The sequence below is a fragment of the Semicossyphus pulcher genome, unplaced genomic scaffold (assembly GCF_022749685.1).
Source record: "Semicossyphus pulcher isolate SPU_LCO1_2020_fin unplaced genomic scaffold, fSemPul1.0.p SCAF_3, whole genome shotgun sequence".
Classification (NCBI taxonomy): Eukaryota; Metazoa; Chordata; class Actinopteri; order Labriformes; family Labridae; genus Semicossyphus; species Semicossyphus pulcher.
Genome location: NW_027211704.1, coordinates 271,063 through 287,500, shown reverse-complemented (window position 1 = coordinate 287,500; position 16,438 = coordinate 271,063). Strand labels below are relative to the sequence as shown.

Genomic DNA, 16,438 nt, shown 5'->3' with positions numbered 1-16,438 from the left:
TCACACACAGACACACACACACACACACACACACACACTGACTCTCACACACACATTTCTTTGTGTGCGGTGCACACACGGTGACAGGCAGGCTGTGGAGTCTCCCAGACGTGCTGGGTTGAGTTGAGCTCTGGTGACGGAGACGAAGCCTGGTGTATGATTTGACTTTCATGCTTATCGGACCATTTGACAACCACTCACGGAGGGTTGACATGTCATCCGGTGAGAGATTAAGTCCTGCTTGGATTGACGATTTGTTTGGAGGATGATCACTTCGTCAGAGCGGTGGTCGGGCTCTCAATTTGCTCTCCAAGGAGTTGAAAGGATGTAAACACACCCGACACCTGAACGGAGACACCTGAGCCCTTTATGCATGCTCACACCTCTCACTCTGTTGTTCCTTTTGTTTTCCTAATGTGAAAGACATCCTCTGCTCCAAATACAGCTATAGCAAATGTGAACAGATGTTGTAAGTGTGAGAGACCCACAGTGTTCCTGTAGTGTGTGCAGAGCACCGATCTGACCCAAACAGCACACCACACATTCATTCACCAAAACCAGAGTCCGGCTCTCCCAGCTGGAAGTCTCAATAAATCTCTCGTGATCAAACGAGACTTTAGAGTAAACAAACATGGCGGACGCAGGTTGGAAGAATTGGTGATGATGAATCCTTGGAGACGGTGGGAACGTGGGCTGTACATGCGGCCACAGCTTTCGTCCGAGCTGATTGGGAAGTAATATCCCTCTTAACAGCCGTCACACAGCAGGAACACCTGGCAGATCATCTGTCAGGTCTTGATTATCTTGTAGTGTGTACCCCACCTTACAAGATGATACACCTGTGTCTAATCAGAACGCTCTCGCATGAATGTTATTGAGGCCATTCAGAAGTTGCACATGTGAATCTTTAACAGATCAGTGTTTCTGATGTGCAGACATAATAAAGGACGTGACTCATGTAGCACTTTTCCTTCACTGTTAGACGGCGGCTAAAAGAAGGCGGCGAGCTGTGAAGTTGGGATTAATGCTAACAACAGAATGCTATTATGCATAGCATGACAACGCTAACATGCTGTGGTTGGCATGGACAATGTTTACAAAGTGTACCATCTTAGTTTAGCATCATAGCATGCTAACTAGGGGTGGGACAGAATATCGATATGGCAGTATATCGTCGTCCGGACTCGTGCAATACAACGATCGCTAGGCTGCCGCCAAATATCGATATTTCAACGTACAAATATTTGGCGCTCTGAACAGATTTCTCTGAGTTTCACTCACTGCGTCACTACTTCATGAGTCCTCACGGCAGCGCTGAGGACATGGATGAGGGTAACATCAATGGAAATCAATTGGCCGAAGAAGTGAATCAGATATCGTGATGAATCATTATGTGATGATCTTACAACAATTATCGTAGAATCGCTGTATCGTGATATTATTGTTATCGTGGCCCACGTTTCATATCGTATTATATAGTGAGTTACCCTGCGATTCCCCCCTAATGCTAACATTATAATTAGCACAACAGTTTGAACCTGACTGTTCCAACTGGAGCCCGACCGATTTATCGGTAGCATATTTCATCGGTTTCGGCGAATATATCCTCCGCTATGCTCTGATAGTAATATATGAATTTTTACAGAACGTAGAAGGTAAAAAGATTCCTGGTCGAGTGCAAAGAAGTGTTCGTAAGTGTTTAAAGAAACAGAAGGCACACGTGGCCCGTAGCTCTTCACACAGCTGCCACATGCAGCTTCACGACTTTACAAACTACTCATGTCTTTTTTTTGTATATATAAATATGTCTATATATCTGATATTGATATATTGGCCACTATATCAATATCAGAATTTTTTTACTCCGTAATATCGGAATCGGCATCGGGGCCAAAAATCCAGTATCGATCGGGCTCTAGTGGCACCAACCAAACAACAGTTCAGCCTCTTCATGAGAAGAGGGAAGGGACACGGGCTCTGGGAATGAGATGTTGGCATGTTGACAGGCCGACATCCCAACAGGAGCCTGTCACAGTGTTTATGAACGTGGTGTTGCAGTATTTAGTTTTATTGCATCGGATATCTGGAAGACTTGCTGAACCTCTAACTCCTTCTTCAGCTCCTAATACTTAAAATGAAAGCTACCAACCTTTGTGTAAGAGTTTATTTCTCAGGCTCTGTTCATGATAAGGTCATTTATTTGTTCCGCCCATGGTCTAATTTAAAGATTGAATACATCTGATGCCGTCTGCACCACCAATCACTTTGAGTTGTGATATAAATGTCTTCTCATCCTCACCATGTGCACAGGTCCCTGCTGCTGCTGCTTTGAAGCTTCTGAATCTTTTAGCAGTAATGAGGTCCCTCAAACCCACAAGCCCGTCACCTCAGCCAAAGTTGCCTCATCCGCGCTCATTAAATGATATCTGTGTTCTTGTGTGTACATAATGAAAAGACAAAGGCCCTCTTTGTGAGTTTGTCAGATGATTAACATCTCTAAAGTCTGTGCTCATTACCTCTGGAGGGGGTTTGTTTACCTGAGGAGCCTCTCGCGCTCCGGCCCACAATGCGTCTCTAATAACGTCATCACCATCCCCCATGGAGTTCTGTAGTTGGTTTGTTGCTTGACTGCTGCAGTAAATCCCAGCATGCAGCACACGTGGTCAAAGGATGGCCAAGGAGACGATATCCAGGCTCGAACGGCGTCTTCCATAGAGCCTCGATATATCTCACGACACACTGACTGAACATTCGCTCTTGCTTCAGCGGCCTTACTTGGAGCCTTGATGACTTGTGTTGTTTGGTATCGATCAGTGCTTTTGAAAGTGGTTGCAGTGAGTGCCCACTATTTGCACTAAAGCATCAGAGATAAGGAGTAGTTAGCGCATGTCAGAGCTGTAGCTGCACAGAGTTGCTTAGGGTTGGGTTAGTCCTGCAGCTTTCAGTCAAATGAATCAAATCAGTGCTACTCCTGCATTCTGTATTCATCCCAGGCCTCCAGCTGGAGGATTTCAGGGAGCAATTTCCCTTCGAGTGGGTTGCAGATTTGCAGATTTAGATGTCCTGTTTTCACAGCACTTTGTGTTTGTAGAAATCCCCCTGAGCAAACACATTCTATTCTGCTCGCCTTTATTAACCGTTAACACGCTACCTTTAACTTAGTCTCTTACTTTGTGAACTAACCTCAGGGACCAATGCATTGCATTTCCTGTGACTGCTTCAAAATAAAAGCCTCTGTGTTTTGCAGCTGAATTCTTTGAGACCTTTTAGGATTTGGAAACAGTCAGTGTACCTCAGCAGTAACTTCAGGCAGCTGTGACGCAGTATTAGAACAGTTCCAGGTGAGGCCGATGTCACTGGATTGATATCCTGTGAAGTGTGAACCCACGCTGCACTTTTAATGTTGCTCTAACAGTGAGACGTACTGTTTAGGTCAGGGGTGGGTAACCCTGCTGCTGGAGGGCTACCTTCCTGCATGTTTTAGGTTTCTCCGCACTCAACCAACTGAAGCGTCTCAGGGGATTGTTAACGAGCGAAACATTCGAATCAGGTGTGTTGGAGTGCGGAGAAAGAAGGTAGCTGTCCAGGAGCAGGGTTGGCCCCCCCGGTTTAGCTAAATACATTCAATGGTTTCCATAGAATCAATCAGACATGTTTTTTTTAATTCATTTGTCATTCTGATCTTGAGTCAGTTTCTGTCCCTCGTCTTCCACACGTTTCCCTTTCTTAGTCTAGGCCTGACGACGCGAGCGCTCACGATCACAGCAGATGCTCTGTTAGCCATGAATCCACCTGACCACCATGTTCGTTGAGCGTCTTGTTACCGCTGACTGTATGTGGCGTCGTGCTGTTACCCTGCCTTTGACATGTGTCACTCAAAGACACCGGAAGAGGCTGGAAGAGCTTTTTGATTGGCCCTGATCTGACCAGTGGCTGCTCTGGTTTTTCCATGAGGTGCGCTCGCTCTTGACTCACCCATTAGTGTTTCTATTCTGCCACTCGCTCTTATTCTGTCTGTCCTATAATCACCCTCCTCCATTTCATCACCTTTTTCCTATCTGTCTTGCTCTCTTTCCATTAATCCTATTTCTCCCTCCTTATCCTCCCTCTGCCCATATCTCGCCGTCTCACCTTTCACACACACACCCCCCTCCCTCCCTCCCTCGCCTCTTCCCTCTGCTCGACTTCTTTTTCCACTCGGCTGCAGAACCTCATCAGGCAGCAGCGTTTAACCTTCAAAGACCTACACCTGTTTGTGGTGGTGGCGCACTTCAAAGATTGAATTTAATGCAAACATGGCGGTTGGCGTGGCGCTACATGAGAACAATGGCGTGTGAAAAACATAGCTCCAGATGGCTCTTTCTCTGGGTGGCCTGCTTCCTCCCAGTGGGCATGTGCCGACTCTGCGAAAGGGTTGTTGTTATCACCTGTGTCCCTGCTACTGCACCTGGGGAGGGGGGCTTCTATTTTTATCTGCATCACATTGCTGAGGAAAATGTGAGCGGGGAAAGGAAGAGAGGAGAGGAAACAGGCCTCCTTGTGCAGGATGAGACTGTAGAATGACAGCACTGTGCTGAACCGGGACTCATCTCTATTTCTGGAAATACTCAGTGGCTGCTGTCAACGCGAGCTGCTGGGCCTCCAGCTTAGGCCTCCAGCCTAGGCCTCCAGCTTAGGCCTCCAGCTTAGGCCTGCAAATAATGATTTTTTGTTGGTAGTTTATTATGAGTTTTATATTATTCACTTGTTCTTTGGCCAGGAAATAGTGAAATCACAAATTCAGAAAGGAGGTGACGTGTCCAGTAAACAGTCCCAAAGTGAAAAACTAAATCAGTGTATCCTCGAGGGGCCGTTGGTTTTAGCACAAACCGTCACCATACAATCTAAATAAATCAGAAGGAGAAAAGAAGAATGCTTGGGACAACAGAGCACAGCAGCACGTCTGTCAAAGGGCAGTGACCGTAATAAGTACCTTAAGCTATTTCTCAGGCTAACAGTCGGGACAAAGGTCTCAGTCTGTTTGTCCTGCACACCCGCAGCATGTATCTGCGGCCGGGCGGAGCAGCAAGGACTCCTTATCCAGCGGATGGTGTGGATGATCCAGGACTGACTGAGCTGTTATCACCCACACATTGATTTGATGTTCTGTCTTTATTTCTTTATCGTCTCCCCTCTCTGCTCCAGGAATCATCACATACATCACTGAACGTGCTCGATGTAATTGTGTGTGTCTGTCCGTCCTCTGGCTTTTCTCTCTGCTTATTTGATGCATTTAGTTTTTTATCCATTCAATAAAAATAGGGTCAATAAAAGATTCAACGTTTGTTGTCACTCCGGTTAAACAAGTACAAGTAATATTAGTTATAAGGAACATATAAAATATAATAAAATAAATTAAATTAACAAAAAAAGATGCAGTAATAACTTTTTTTCTAAATAGATACAACGCAGGCAAAATCTACACATTTATGGCACAGGTGGAAATACAGACTCACTGGGAGGGACTGCACATTCACGAGTGAGAATCGCACAAGCTTAAACTAACCTCAATAAGTCGCCCTCCTCCTCCGGCGCCTCCTCAACCCTTCAGGAAAATGGAAATGGAGGAAGTGATCAAACTAAAATAACTCTAATTTCCCTTCATAAGGAGCTGAATGATGTCCGCTCTTCCTTCTTGGCTCTCTCGTGATGTTTGGCTAAATAACCGATACGGCCTGTGTTGAAAGGAAGGAACAGACTGTGGTCAGAGAGGACTCAAAACATGAGGATGATTGAACATCTGCAGCTGATGTTGGATGTTATAATGACCCTCTGTCAGCAGGACATCTAATCATGAGTAACATTTTGTTCTACTTAGACACTAATTCCCAGTCTCATGTTATGCTATAGAAAAGGTCTTGTGCAGTTAATTTGCTAGTTGTGAGCTTATTTTTAGGCCGGTCATCTTGAGGATAGGAGCTTCCTGTCATAACAACAGTCATCCCCCTCCCACTCCTTCCCTCATTACCAGCCCTGTTGACCTTTCCTCTCCAGCTCGTTTTCCAGCCATACTGTGGAGCTATCGATTGGTTGATTCATTTAACAGGGATTAGGGGTTTGCCCTGCTTTCCTCCCCAGGTTCTCCGTGGCACTCTTAATAAGGATAAGATCTGGTAGACTTGAGATAATGACGGGGGGATGTACACGTTTCAGTGCACATGTCCGATCGTCTGACGTTCTGGTTCTCTTTAGCACTCGTGAAGCTCCTCGCTCTCAGACTGTAACAGCTGTAGACGATGTTGAGCAGGATGGTGTTGAATATTCAGAGAGAAGCAGAACGTTGGGGAGATAAACCCTCCAAAATAAGGAACAAGAGAAACCACTTTACTCATGTTCAACAGCCGTGTCACTTTACTTCTGACAGGCTACTTCGTACTGATCCATAATTTATCGAGCGTGTGACACAGAGGACGAGCAGCCCGAGGTCGCCTTGACATGTTTTAGTGAAATCTGAAGCTTTTAGCAGATTTAACCAGTTTCGATGTCTATTTAAGAAGCAGTGGAAAGGCGAGAGGGGAGGGAGGAATCAGAACTAAATCGGATCAGAATGAAGCATTGCTAAAAATATCAATACTTTGAGAAGAACAGCGGCCACTTTAATGGAGATAATAACCCCCATCAAGGCCAGAGAGACAGCCATGCACACAAGAGAGCTGGTAATGTGTTTTAAATGATGTGTCCGCCTGCAGACAGAGGTGTACACTGACTGCAGCGGGTGGGAAATGAGCTATTCTACATTTTTATGAATTTTCAGCCTCTGAACGTTTCATCCGACGCGCCACTCTGTGGAGGTCAGCTCGTAAAGTCTCGCAGAGCCAATCTTTGCTCCACTTTGTAAGATTGCCTGTTGACTCCGTCCCCATCCTGTGGTTATCCAACGGCTGTGACAATCTGTCAGAGGAAGAAAGAAGGGGGCTGTTATTGGGCTATCTGCGGGGGCTGATTATAGCTGTGCAGCGTGCGAGGGTAGCTGCAGTTTACCTGGGAGGGCAGGAGTTTAGCTCAGGTCCTTTAGGTCAGGAACTCTGAGGAGACGAGAGAAATAAAAGACTTTGTGCAAAAAATTGTGAAATAAAAACAGGAAGTCATTTTCATTAAAGTCTTAATCTCAAAGATCTCAGTTTCGTTTTCTTCGGCGCCACCTGTGGTGATAACCGGTAACTGCAGGAGCACACTTCCCAGATATCCAGACAGTGCTGCATGTGTGACGTCCACGGTCGGCTCCGGTTGTAACTCTTGATTTTCCTGGCTGACGGTCGCTTTCCTTTTCAGACTGTTTGCTTCATCTGAGCGTCGAGTTTGTTTCTTCTTCTTTGGATTTTCACTTCTTGTTGAAGTTGTATCTGTAGTCATCCATCTTTTCTTTGTTTGTTCAGCCATAGTAGATTACTGTTTACTCGCAACACTTGCAGAGAGCGGAAAAGCAGCCGCTTAGCTCCGCCTACCCTCTCTGGCAGACCAACCACTGCTGGCTGATGGAAAACGCGTCACTAACTGGGCGCCGCCACAGACACCCAGCCCATAATAATACTATATACTGCAGATGAAAGGCTTTCATCAGTGGGCCATAGGCTCAGTCACCATGTGTTACCTCATTCAGAGAGAGAGAGAGACTTACAGACATTTATTTACATGAACATCTTCCAGATGATTTTAAACTGACGTCTTAACTGTGTTTGTTTTTGAGTTATTTTCTTAATTTATTCTGCATTACTGCTGCAGCTCGTTTTCATTATAGATGATTTTTCTCTAATATAATTTAATATAATCACATTTTCCACACGCCTCATTTTATTTACGATGAGGTCAGGCCCCGAAGCCGTAAAGAAACGCAGTCACATCTTCTCATTGGATCATGTTCTGTGCTTTTGCTCTAAAAGTGACTCAGACGATTGACTAATGATCAAAATTGCTGATTAATTTCCTGATAATTGTCAATTAACAGCTTTGTTCAGTTCTTGTATTGATATTAAGTTGACATGAATCATAAGTCCAGAACTGGTATCATAATTACTGCTAACTATTGCTTTGTGGTTGTGCAGACATGCTTAGCAGAGCGTGTTCTGTACCAGCAGGAAGTGAGCAGCTGACCACGTAGCATCCATCTGTAAGCCAACCTGCCCTTCTGTCTTTCCTGTGTCAGGCTGTCCCTGCTCGAGGAATGGCGCGGAGTTCGCGATGAGGCGCTGTCGGAGCTCAGCGGGATCAAAGACTGCATCTTCGTCCACGCCTCGGGCTTTATTGGCGGGAACAAGAAGCAGGAAGGAGCCCTGGAGATGGCTCGGAGGACCCTGCAGGCCGCCGCCCAGTCCCCCGCTAACGGAAGCAGCTGAAGGCTCGGAGAGGACAGGACGGCCAACGGCACACTTTGTTCTCGGGGTCGGTCTTTAGAGAGGAGAGCAAGGATTACTGTTTAGTTTTCTAGCTTGCAGCTTGTTGATCCCAGCCAGGGCTAATGTTGTTATGTTGTGCTGTGCAAGGTTTGGGATGCTAATGGCAGCCTGATAACCTTGGACCAGTTCCCTGAATACCCATATTCCAACTCTCTGAATCCGAATGTCGACTCCTGTCAGTCTCCTCTCTTCCTGTTTTTGTACATGTGCCTCTGTTTCGTTATATTTGCAATAAAAGACTGTTTAGACTTTATTGTGGTCTCTTGTGAACGCTCAGCATTAGCTTGAATCCAGCGTTAAAGCTGATATCTCTGCTTTTCACTGTCAGGGGAATAAAGTGCACACAATCTTACTAAGCAAGTCCCACACCTTCAAAGCCTGTGAATACCACAGCCCTGCCTTTCTAGGGGTCGGTTTATATAGACACCTGGACCCTGGTTCATCCTTTCATTTCCAGCATGCTGACATTACCTGTTGCACTACAAAGAGACGCGCGCGCTACTTCCTCTGGCTCAGAGATCAAAGCGCCAATAATGAGGCCTGATTAATTCCGAGGAATTAAATTTCCAAACGGCACAAAGAGGCGCTCCTTTTGGCAGCCGGTGTCGTGACGAGCTAACCGGCAGTGGGACGAGCCGCACACCCAATTTCCCCGTAATAAAAGTCGGGGGATGTGCTTTGAGTTTTCTCATGAATACTTCTCTACCTGTTGCTCCTCCCTTGCTGCGTCTCCAGAGGCCTGCCCTTCTGCTGCTCCTGCCCTGCCTAACATATCGCTCTGTAATCCCTCTGCTGGGCGTTTTATTTCCATCAGTGTCACTGTGCCATCGCAAATACTCCATGCGGTGTAGTCTGCTTCTTTTCTTCTTCCTCGTTCCTCATTGGTCGTGTTCGATGGACTGTTAACCCTTCAGTGACGACATCCTTTCACCTTCTCTTTGCCGACTTTGTTTCACTTTTACTTTTAACTCTTTTCATGCTCTGAGTTGATCCTTTCCAGAAACACGGATCATTTTCAGGACTGTAACACAGATGAAACATGCTCATAATGATACGGCTCTGATCTTTATTTAGCTTCAGGTGTACATCAGCTACTTGTATGCCTTTTAACAGATGCTCTTCTTCTTGCATCTTATTTTCTGTGCTGTCTTTGTCACACACACGTTAAAGTGTTATCACCTGCTCTCTATTGTGCTGGGGCCGAGCCAAGGTTTGAATCCAATCTATACACATCTGTGACAGCCTTTTACAGTCACATGCTCCTCGTTGTGATCGCTGCCGAACACTGCTGTGTTGTTTTGGGAGCTGCAGAAGATCTCCCTCATTAGACAGGCAGGAGCTGTGTGCTCACCACAGCGCTGTAATTGCAGACACTTTGACATTAACCTGAAAGAAGGGAAAAAACTGAATTGCAGCCTAATATGTATTGATTTGAGTTTGAACCACTTTACCCTTGCATGCGCAATTTCAGGCTTATTCACCATCAAGTGCACTTGGCTGATTGCTGAGCTCAGGAAATCACAAGAAGCTCCGAGTGTATTTTAAAATTCAGCGCGTCCTCAGAAGCCCCTCTCTTCTCTTTTAGCTTTTTATGCTCTGTGTTTTCCTCCTACAGAACCAGACGAACCTTCCAGCGCTGCGTTTCCTGTCACATAAATTACCAACAAAGCAACATTTCTTTAATACTTTGTTTTGTCAGCAGGGATGGTTTTCTAACACCATAGCAAACCGTTGTGTTGGTCCTCGGCCGTAAGCATTTTTTTAGTCGACTCCAGCCCTGCCAGGTCCCAGTCGGCTTTGCTTTGGAAAAAAGGCTACTGAGAGCCTCAGCACAACACCTGCCCCCATCCTGACCTGTTGTTAGCGGATTCAATCCCCAGAGAATGACGGGCTGGTTACAAGAAATGCTCGGCTGCTTTATATCTCTCTCTCCGTCCCACTCTATCAGATATACTCGACGAGCAGCCAGGACATGTATTCTGTGGCTGTGTCCTCCCGTTTTCTTTTCATGTCACAGTTTATAGACGAAATCATAACCATGTGTGCACTCAGTGTCGTGCAGGAGCAGATTTTTCTGCCACCGGCTGTCAGATCTTTTCCACTGCCTCTATCGGTTTGCAAATTTGTTTACGGTTCATCCAGTTTCCCCCCTCGGAGGATTTCAGCCAAGCCAAACAGATGATGCCAAACTGCAGGTTTTCCACCTGAGTTCACATTGTCAACATTGTCATCTTTAACCAGGCCTGTACGTGTTTTAGAAAACACTCCCTCTGAGAACATCCCAAACAGACTTTATATAACCTCCTCCCTCAGCTCGCTTTTTTTCCTGTTTCTTGCTGCAAATTGAACTTCTCACCTGTCGTCGACTGTTTTCTCTCAGCTCAGGGACCTGCAGAAAAGACAGTTTGCACTACTTTTTTTGATTCCTCGTTCTCATTATGCGAGCCCTTTTGTCCCATGATTTCTGTCGAAGAGCAAACAAAGCCCCGTCTCTCGTAACAACAGAGACAATCACCCAGCAAGGGCAAAACATTGGTAGAAACTCAGCTGTAACCCTGGAAGAAAAATACATATTACTCAGAGCTTTCTGTATCATATCTGTCAGAAGTGGAAATGTCATTGTCTTTTGGCAGAGTGATAGAAGCAGGACAGGCTGGCGAGGCAGGGGGGGGGAGACGAGGTGCCATCACGGCTGTCAGAGCCGTCCTTCCCCTCGAGGGCTCCTTTGTGGATGGGCTGATATTCTCTGTGCTTACAGCACAAAGTGAAGAAGGAGCAGGACGCTCGTCCTCACACTGAGCCTCTGTGAAGAACATGTCCTTACATACGGCGCTATTTGTTTGTGTTTTCACTATTTATACTGAGACGGTTGACCCTTTTTGACCTCAAGGTTGCCTTATGTCCAATCTCTGCTGCGCTTGTAAATGTTTGTTGAGGATTTATCTTCTGCGGATTCCTCCTCGTTTATAGCTTAACATACAGTGTTGTGTAGTTTAAGGTCTTTGCACAGTGATGGATCAAGTCTTTTTCCAATTGACCTCTAATATTAAGCCTAGGAAAAGAGACATAAAGGATTAAAGGAGGCGCACCTTCCCTTTTAATGTTTTCTTTCGCCTCAATCGGTCTGTTGTCCTGTTTCTGTACAGTCCAGGTGTAAAATCTGTGTTTATTTACAGTGTGTTCTTTCCCTCTACCTGGCCATCTTTGAGCTTTTCCAGGAAGACATGGCTGTAAGAATCTAATTACACCTATAGGTAACAAAGTTAATATCTCATGAGGGAAACCAGCGTGTTCTCAGAAATCGGACGCTGATGCCATCTGAGGTGGGGACAAGAAAAAAAGACGGTGGCACACCTCCTCACATGTTTGTCACTTACACACACACACACACTCACACGAGGGAGAGAGAGAGAGAGAGAGATTTTGCCCCACATCTTTGTTGCTATTAGTGTTGGGGATTACGGCTCTTTAAAGGGAGCCGGATCTTTTGGCTCTGAACGGCTCTCGGAAAGGAATGGAGCCAAGATCCAAGGTGAGAGAGTGGTCGGACTCGTGAACGGGCCTGCATGGTATTCTCCCGTGTCAACACACACGCATAATTAAAATTCTGTACTTTTGAAATGTAAAAGGAAACAGCAGAATAATGTAGGAACAATTGATCATTGATCTGCCAGTGATTTACGATACACTCTGTATGACAACAGAAATGTCAACAACAAACTTGGCCGAGGGTTATAACGTTGCTCGCCGCCGGCACCATGTTGTGGCGACATGACTCGGCTGCACGAGACCGAGCATAGCTGAGCTGCAGTTGGAAGAAAGCTGCCTGTGGTGATTCGGCATGAAGGGGAGTGGATCTCAGGCGGGCAGTGAAACTATACAAAGAACGGCTCTCGCCTCACCTACGACTCGGCTCCCGTCGCTCGCACCAAACGAGCCGTTCAAAAGAATCGGGTCGTTCACGAACGTCACATTACTCGTTGCTATAACTACCCTCTGCTACGACAGTCAGGGATGGAGCTGTCTGCAGGCGACAAACAGCGGACCCACTACAGATGCTCCGCACATAGTTTCTTACACATGTAGGCTTTTTCCACCGAAGATGAAGATATCCGGTGTGCCGGCGGGAAACAGCCGAAGAAAAACTTAAAACAGATTTTTTTTTTAAACGTCTTTTTCCGCTTTTTCGATCTCAAACTTTAACACGAAATTGAACAGGTAAGTTGTCTTTTTTTAAGCCAATAGTTACGTCTGTGTATAAACTAGCTTATATTCTTCATATAATGTCTTTAAGAAACTTTTAATATCGCTATAGTCGGTTGTAATTGTTGGTATTTCTTTTAAATTTCTTTAACTTTTTATTAGCACGTGCTAGACAGAAAGAGTTTGTTTTTTATGGCTCAAAAGTTGCTAAAGCGATGCATTAAACTGCTTCAAACGTTTCTTTGCTTGCCTGGAGCTGAAACATAAGAACCGTTTGATAGTCCGGTTGACCTGTTTCACCCACAATAATGTAATTTAGCGTCTAAATGAGATTTCTTCGGACATGTCTTGACTTCAGTGCAGGTTAATCTCATAAAACCAAAGGATGGTCCTCGACATGAACTCGGCAGTCCTGTCGTAATTTCTACTTCTATAAGAAATATGGAGGGGTATGAAAATGTTAACTGGAAACTACAATAATCAGCTGTAACAACAGAGCCATCTGTGTTAGCTTTGGCAGCCTCCTTCTCTGTCCGACCCATCCATAATTATTCAGCAGGGGATCATTTCTGTTAATCAGGGATTTGCATTCATCTGCATTTACTAACAGGAGGGTTAATGAGGGGGGCAGTAAACACTCACCTCTGCTTATTCTGGGGCTATTTGATGGACATCACAGGGCTGTCAGTCAGACCGATCAAGCAAATCTAGGCCAGTGTTAGCGTGAGCTGTCTGTGCAGGAGGACAGAGGTGAAAAACAGCTCTGATTGCATTTAAAGAGGAAGGGAGCGGGCTTTATATTCAAGGGGATTTAATCCAATTCAAGCATTTGTATTGTGCTTTCAGTGCTGTTGCAGAAACATGCTGTACTTGTTGTAAAGACACCTGGTGGACTGTCCGTACACTGAAATGACACAATTTATAGACCCACATATAGACAGGCAGATGAGGCTATGAGAGCTCTTTACACATGTATTGTATTCTCCACACATGTTGGATTTACAGTGAGCCAGATTATCTTTGATCAGATGCAAACACTCCGGCTGCCGTCTCCTCGCCAGCTCGGTCACTGATCGACACTGTGGGACACAGGCAGGATTGATGCTCAGCCCGTTAATAGTGTAGCAGACAATACTCTGACCATCGATCCCACCCGTCTTTCTAACCCCCCTCCTCCCTTCTCCTCCTTCCGTGGATTATGATTAAGGGGCAATGGCATCATGGGAAAATAAATAGAGGGATAAATGAGATGAACATGTATCGATGAGTGTAATGTGATGCTTTCCTTCTGGTCTGGTCGAAAGGCAGAGCAGGAGAAAGAGGATGGGAGGACTTCAGATAATCATGTGTCATGATTTATGTCCTTTTAATGCACAAATACAAGAGTTACTCGATCACTGCTCCTCTGACATGTACTCAGCATGACACTGTCTCTGCACAGTTTTCATCAGATAGAGCGGCTTAAGCTCATTTCGATCGCTTTACCTGCTGACCTTTCTCTCCTCCTCCTCCTGAACATCATAATCTCTTCTGTCAGCGTTCACTTTGATTTCACTAGTTTGTATACAGAAAAACAGACTCCTCTTTTCCATACTGACCCTTTTCCTCTCTTTCAGATCTCCTGCTGTGCCTGGTGTGTCTGCTAGGGACCCTGTGTGTGTTGGGGGGCTATGGTGAGGCCATGTACGCAGGCTGGTGTGAGGAGAGACGTACCAGCAGCATTGGAGGAAGACAGAGAGGTAGAGGAGTGGATCTTCCTTCATGGCTGTGCGTCTCACTCTTTTTCTCCGCCCTGTGGGGCCAAGCGTACCTGCAGTGTCCGGAAAGCTGCCACTGCGCCTGGGACACGGCCACGGTGTTGTGCTCAGACGCCGGGCTGCGGGAGATCCCAGAGGGGATCCCGCCTGACACCGTCTCCCTCCACCTGGAACGCAACTACATCCGGAGCATCCCCGAGAGTGCCTTCAGCGACCTTGTCCACCTGCGGGACCTGTACCTGTCCCACAACCGCATCGACTCGCTGGCCTCAGGGGCCCTTCGGCATCTGGGCCCCGAGCTGCGCCTGCTGGATCTCTCACACAACCAGCTGAGGCAGGCCAGCAGGGAGGAGTTTGGCGCCACACGTGCAAAGACACGCCTCTACCACAACCCCTGGCACTGTGACTGCGCCCTCCAGGAGCTGATGGAGACTCTGAACCTGGAGCCCGAGACAGTCAACGGGATCGTCTGTGAGAGCTCCGTGCGGGGGTTGGGCGAGGGGAGCAGGTGGGAGGACCCGGGGTCGCAGGGTGAACATGCAGGTCAACCTCTCGTCAAACTGTTGGATTCTGGGGTGAATTTCTGCAGCCTGCAGAGGAAAACTACTGATGTAGCCATGCTGGTGACAATGTTCGTGTGGTTCTTCATGGTGATTGTGTATGTGGTGTACTACGTGAGGCAGAACCAGGCCGAGGCACGCAGGCATTTGGAGTACCTAAAGAGTCTGCCCAGCCCACGCAAGACCCCCACGGAGACAGACACGTTAAGCACTGGTTTCTGAACTCCTGCTTTAATGTAATTTAAAGTGACTTATAATCCAATCCTGTTTTGATGTAGAGCGACAGCTAGACTTCAAAATGTGTGGATTAACCGTAAGCCGACTGTGGAAGATGCTGATAAAGAGGAAATGAACCTTTTACAGCTGTGTTTCAGTGATTACAACCTTTCTTTACATATGTTTCTACTGAGCCCCCTCCCAGTGATATTTCCTTACTGTGCATTCCTCTTTATATAATGGGACATGCAAAGTGACTGTTGGCTGATTCATTCTGACATGTTCACCTAAAGAAAAGAGCAGAACTGAAAAACAGGAAAGTGCAGCAGAGGATGGAGAAAACTATTTGAACTTGATAACCTTCCTGTTCCCTGTGTAGTCGCTCCGTCCTGTGCGTTTCTTCTCCCATCATGCCTCACGCTGGGCCCTGTTTTATCTTTCATTAAGCCCTAATTAGACGTCTTTGACCAACTGACCCTTAATGAACACTTAAAAGGCTCCAATCAGCTGGAGTGTGTTTATGAGGTCAAAAGAGAGAGTCACACGCATGTCCTCGTCTAATTGCTTGTCTCATGTGTGTGTGTGTGTGTGTGTGTGTGTGTGTGTGTGCATTGTTACAGCCAGGTTTACTCTGAAAACACTGTCTTAAGCTTTTCCCACGTTGTTTCTGGTGCCAGTGGAGAACTACAAATCTTCTCAGGAAGCCATTAGAGCTGGAGGTGAACGTTTTTGTTGTGAATTCGAGCTGATGTTTTTGTGTATTTTGGCAGCTTATTGTGCGTTCAGCCCTCACTGCTCCGATGAGCCAGATTTAGATCTTGAATTGTTGTTATGAATTAAATGAATGCAACGATTTATCCTGAGAAAAGCTTATTTTAGCTTTAATTAATCTCTTAATTTTAGTAGTTCTGCTTTTCAGAGTCGTTCTGCCGCCATATTTCACATAGGCTGTTTCATAATTGATTTTTTTCAAGCCACTGTAAAAATAAGCCAAACATTTAATAGATGAAATTCATTTTCCCAGTTTGTACTTGTAACGCCTGTAATGTGACGATAAATGCCATTTGTGACGTGTTAACAGCAGTTGCTCTAGTTCAGCGTTCTGCATAACAAGACTGGATTAACAGCCCTTTTTTTAATTAACCTCAATGCATTGTAATCTGTTTCCTGTTTTGTCGGCGTGAAGTATAATTATATGCTGTTCTTCACTGTTGTAAATTCAAACTCTTTAAGGCCAAAAATGAAAAAACGGGAAAATATTACTCGATTA

The 16,438-nt window shown here is 45.8% G+C and overlaps 2 protein-coding genes across 2 annotated transcripts in view; both read left to right on the top strand.

Moving 5' to 3' along the window:
- Nucleotides 1–8,668, top strand: part of myg1 (myg1 exonuclease) — a 23,769-nt gene extending 15,101 nt beyond the window's left edge. The window contains exon 7 of the mRNA XM_069678581.1: nt 8,183–8,668. Within this exon, the coding sequence (XP_069534682.1) occupies nt 8,183–8,372 (190 nt within the window). The 3' untranslated portion in view covers nt 8,373–8,668. The remainder of the gene's footprint in view (nt 1–8,182) is intronic.
- A 5,648-nt stretch (nt 8,669–14,316) lies between these two features.
- On the top strand, nt 14,317–15,277 carry LOC138606469 (leucine-rich repeat-containing protein 3-like). The gene has a single exon (XM_069678937.1). It carries the CDS (start codon nt 14,317–14,319, stop codon nt 15,172–15,174), a length of 858 nt encoding a protein of 285 aa, XP_069535038.1. The 3' UTR covers nt 15,175–15,277.
- Nucleotides 15,278–16,438: the final 1,161 nt, after the last annotated feature.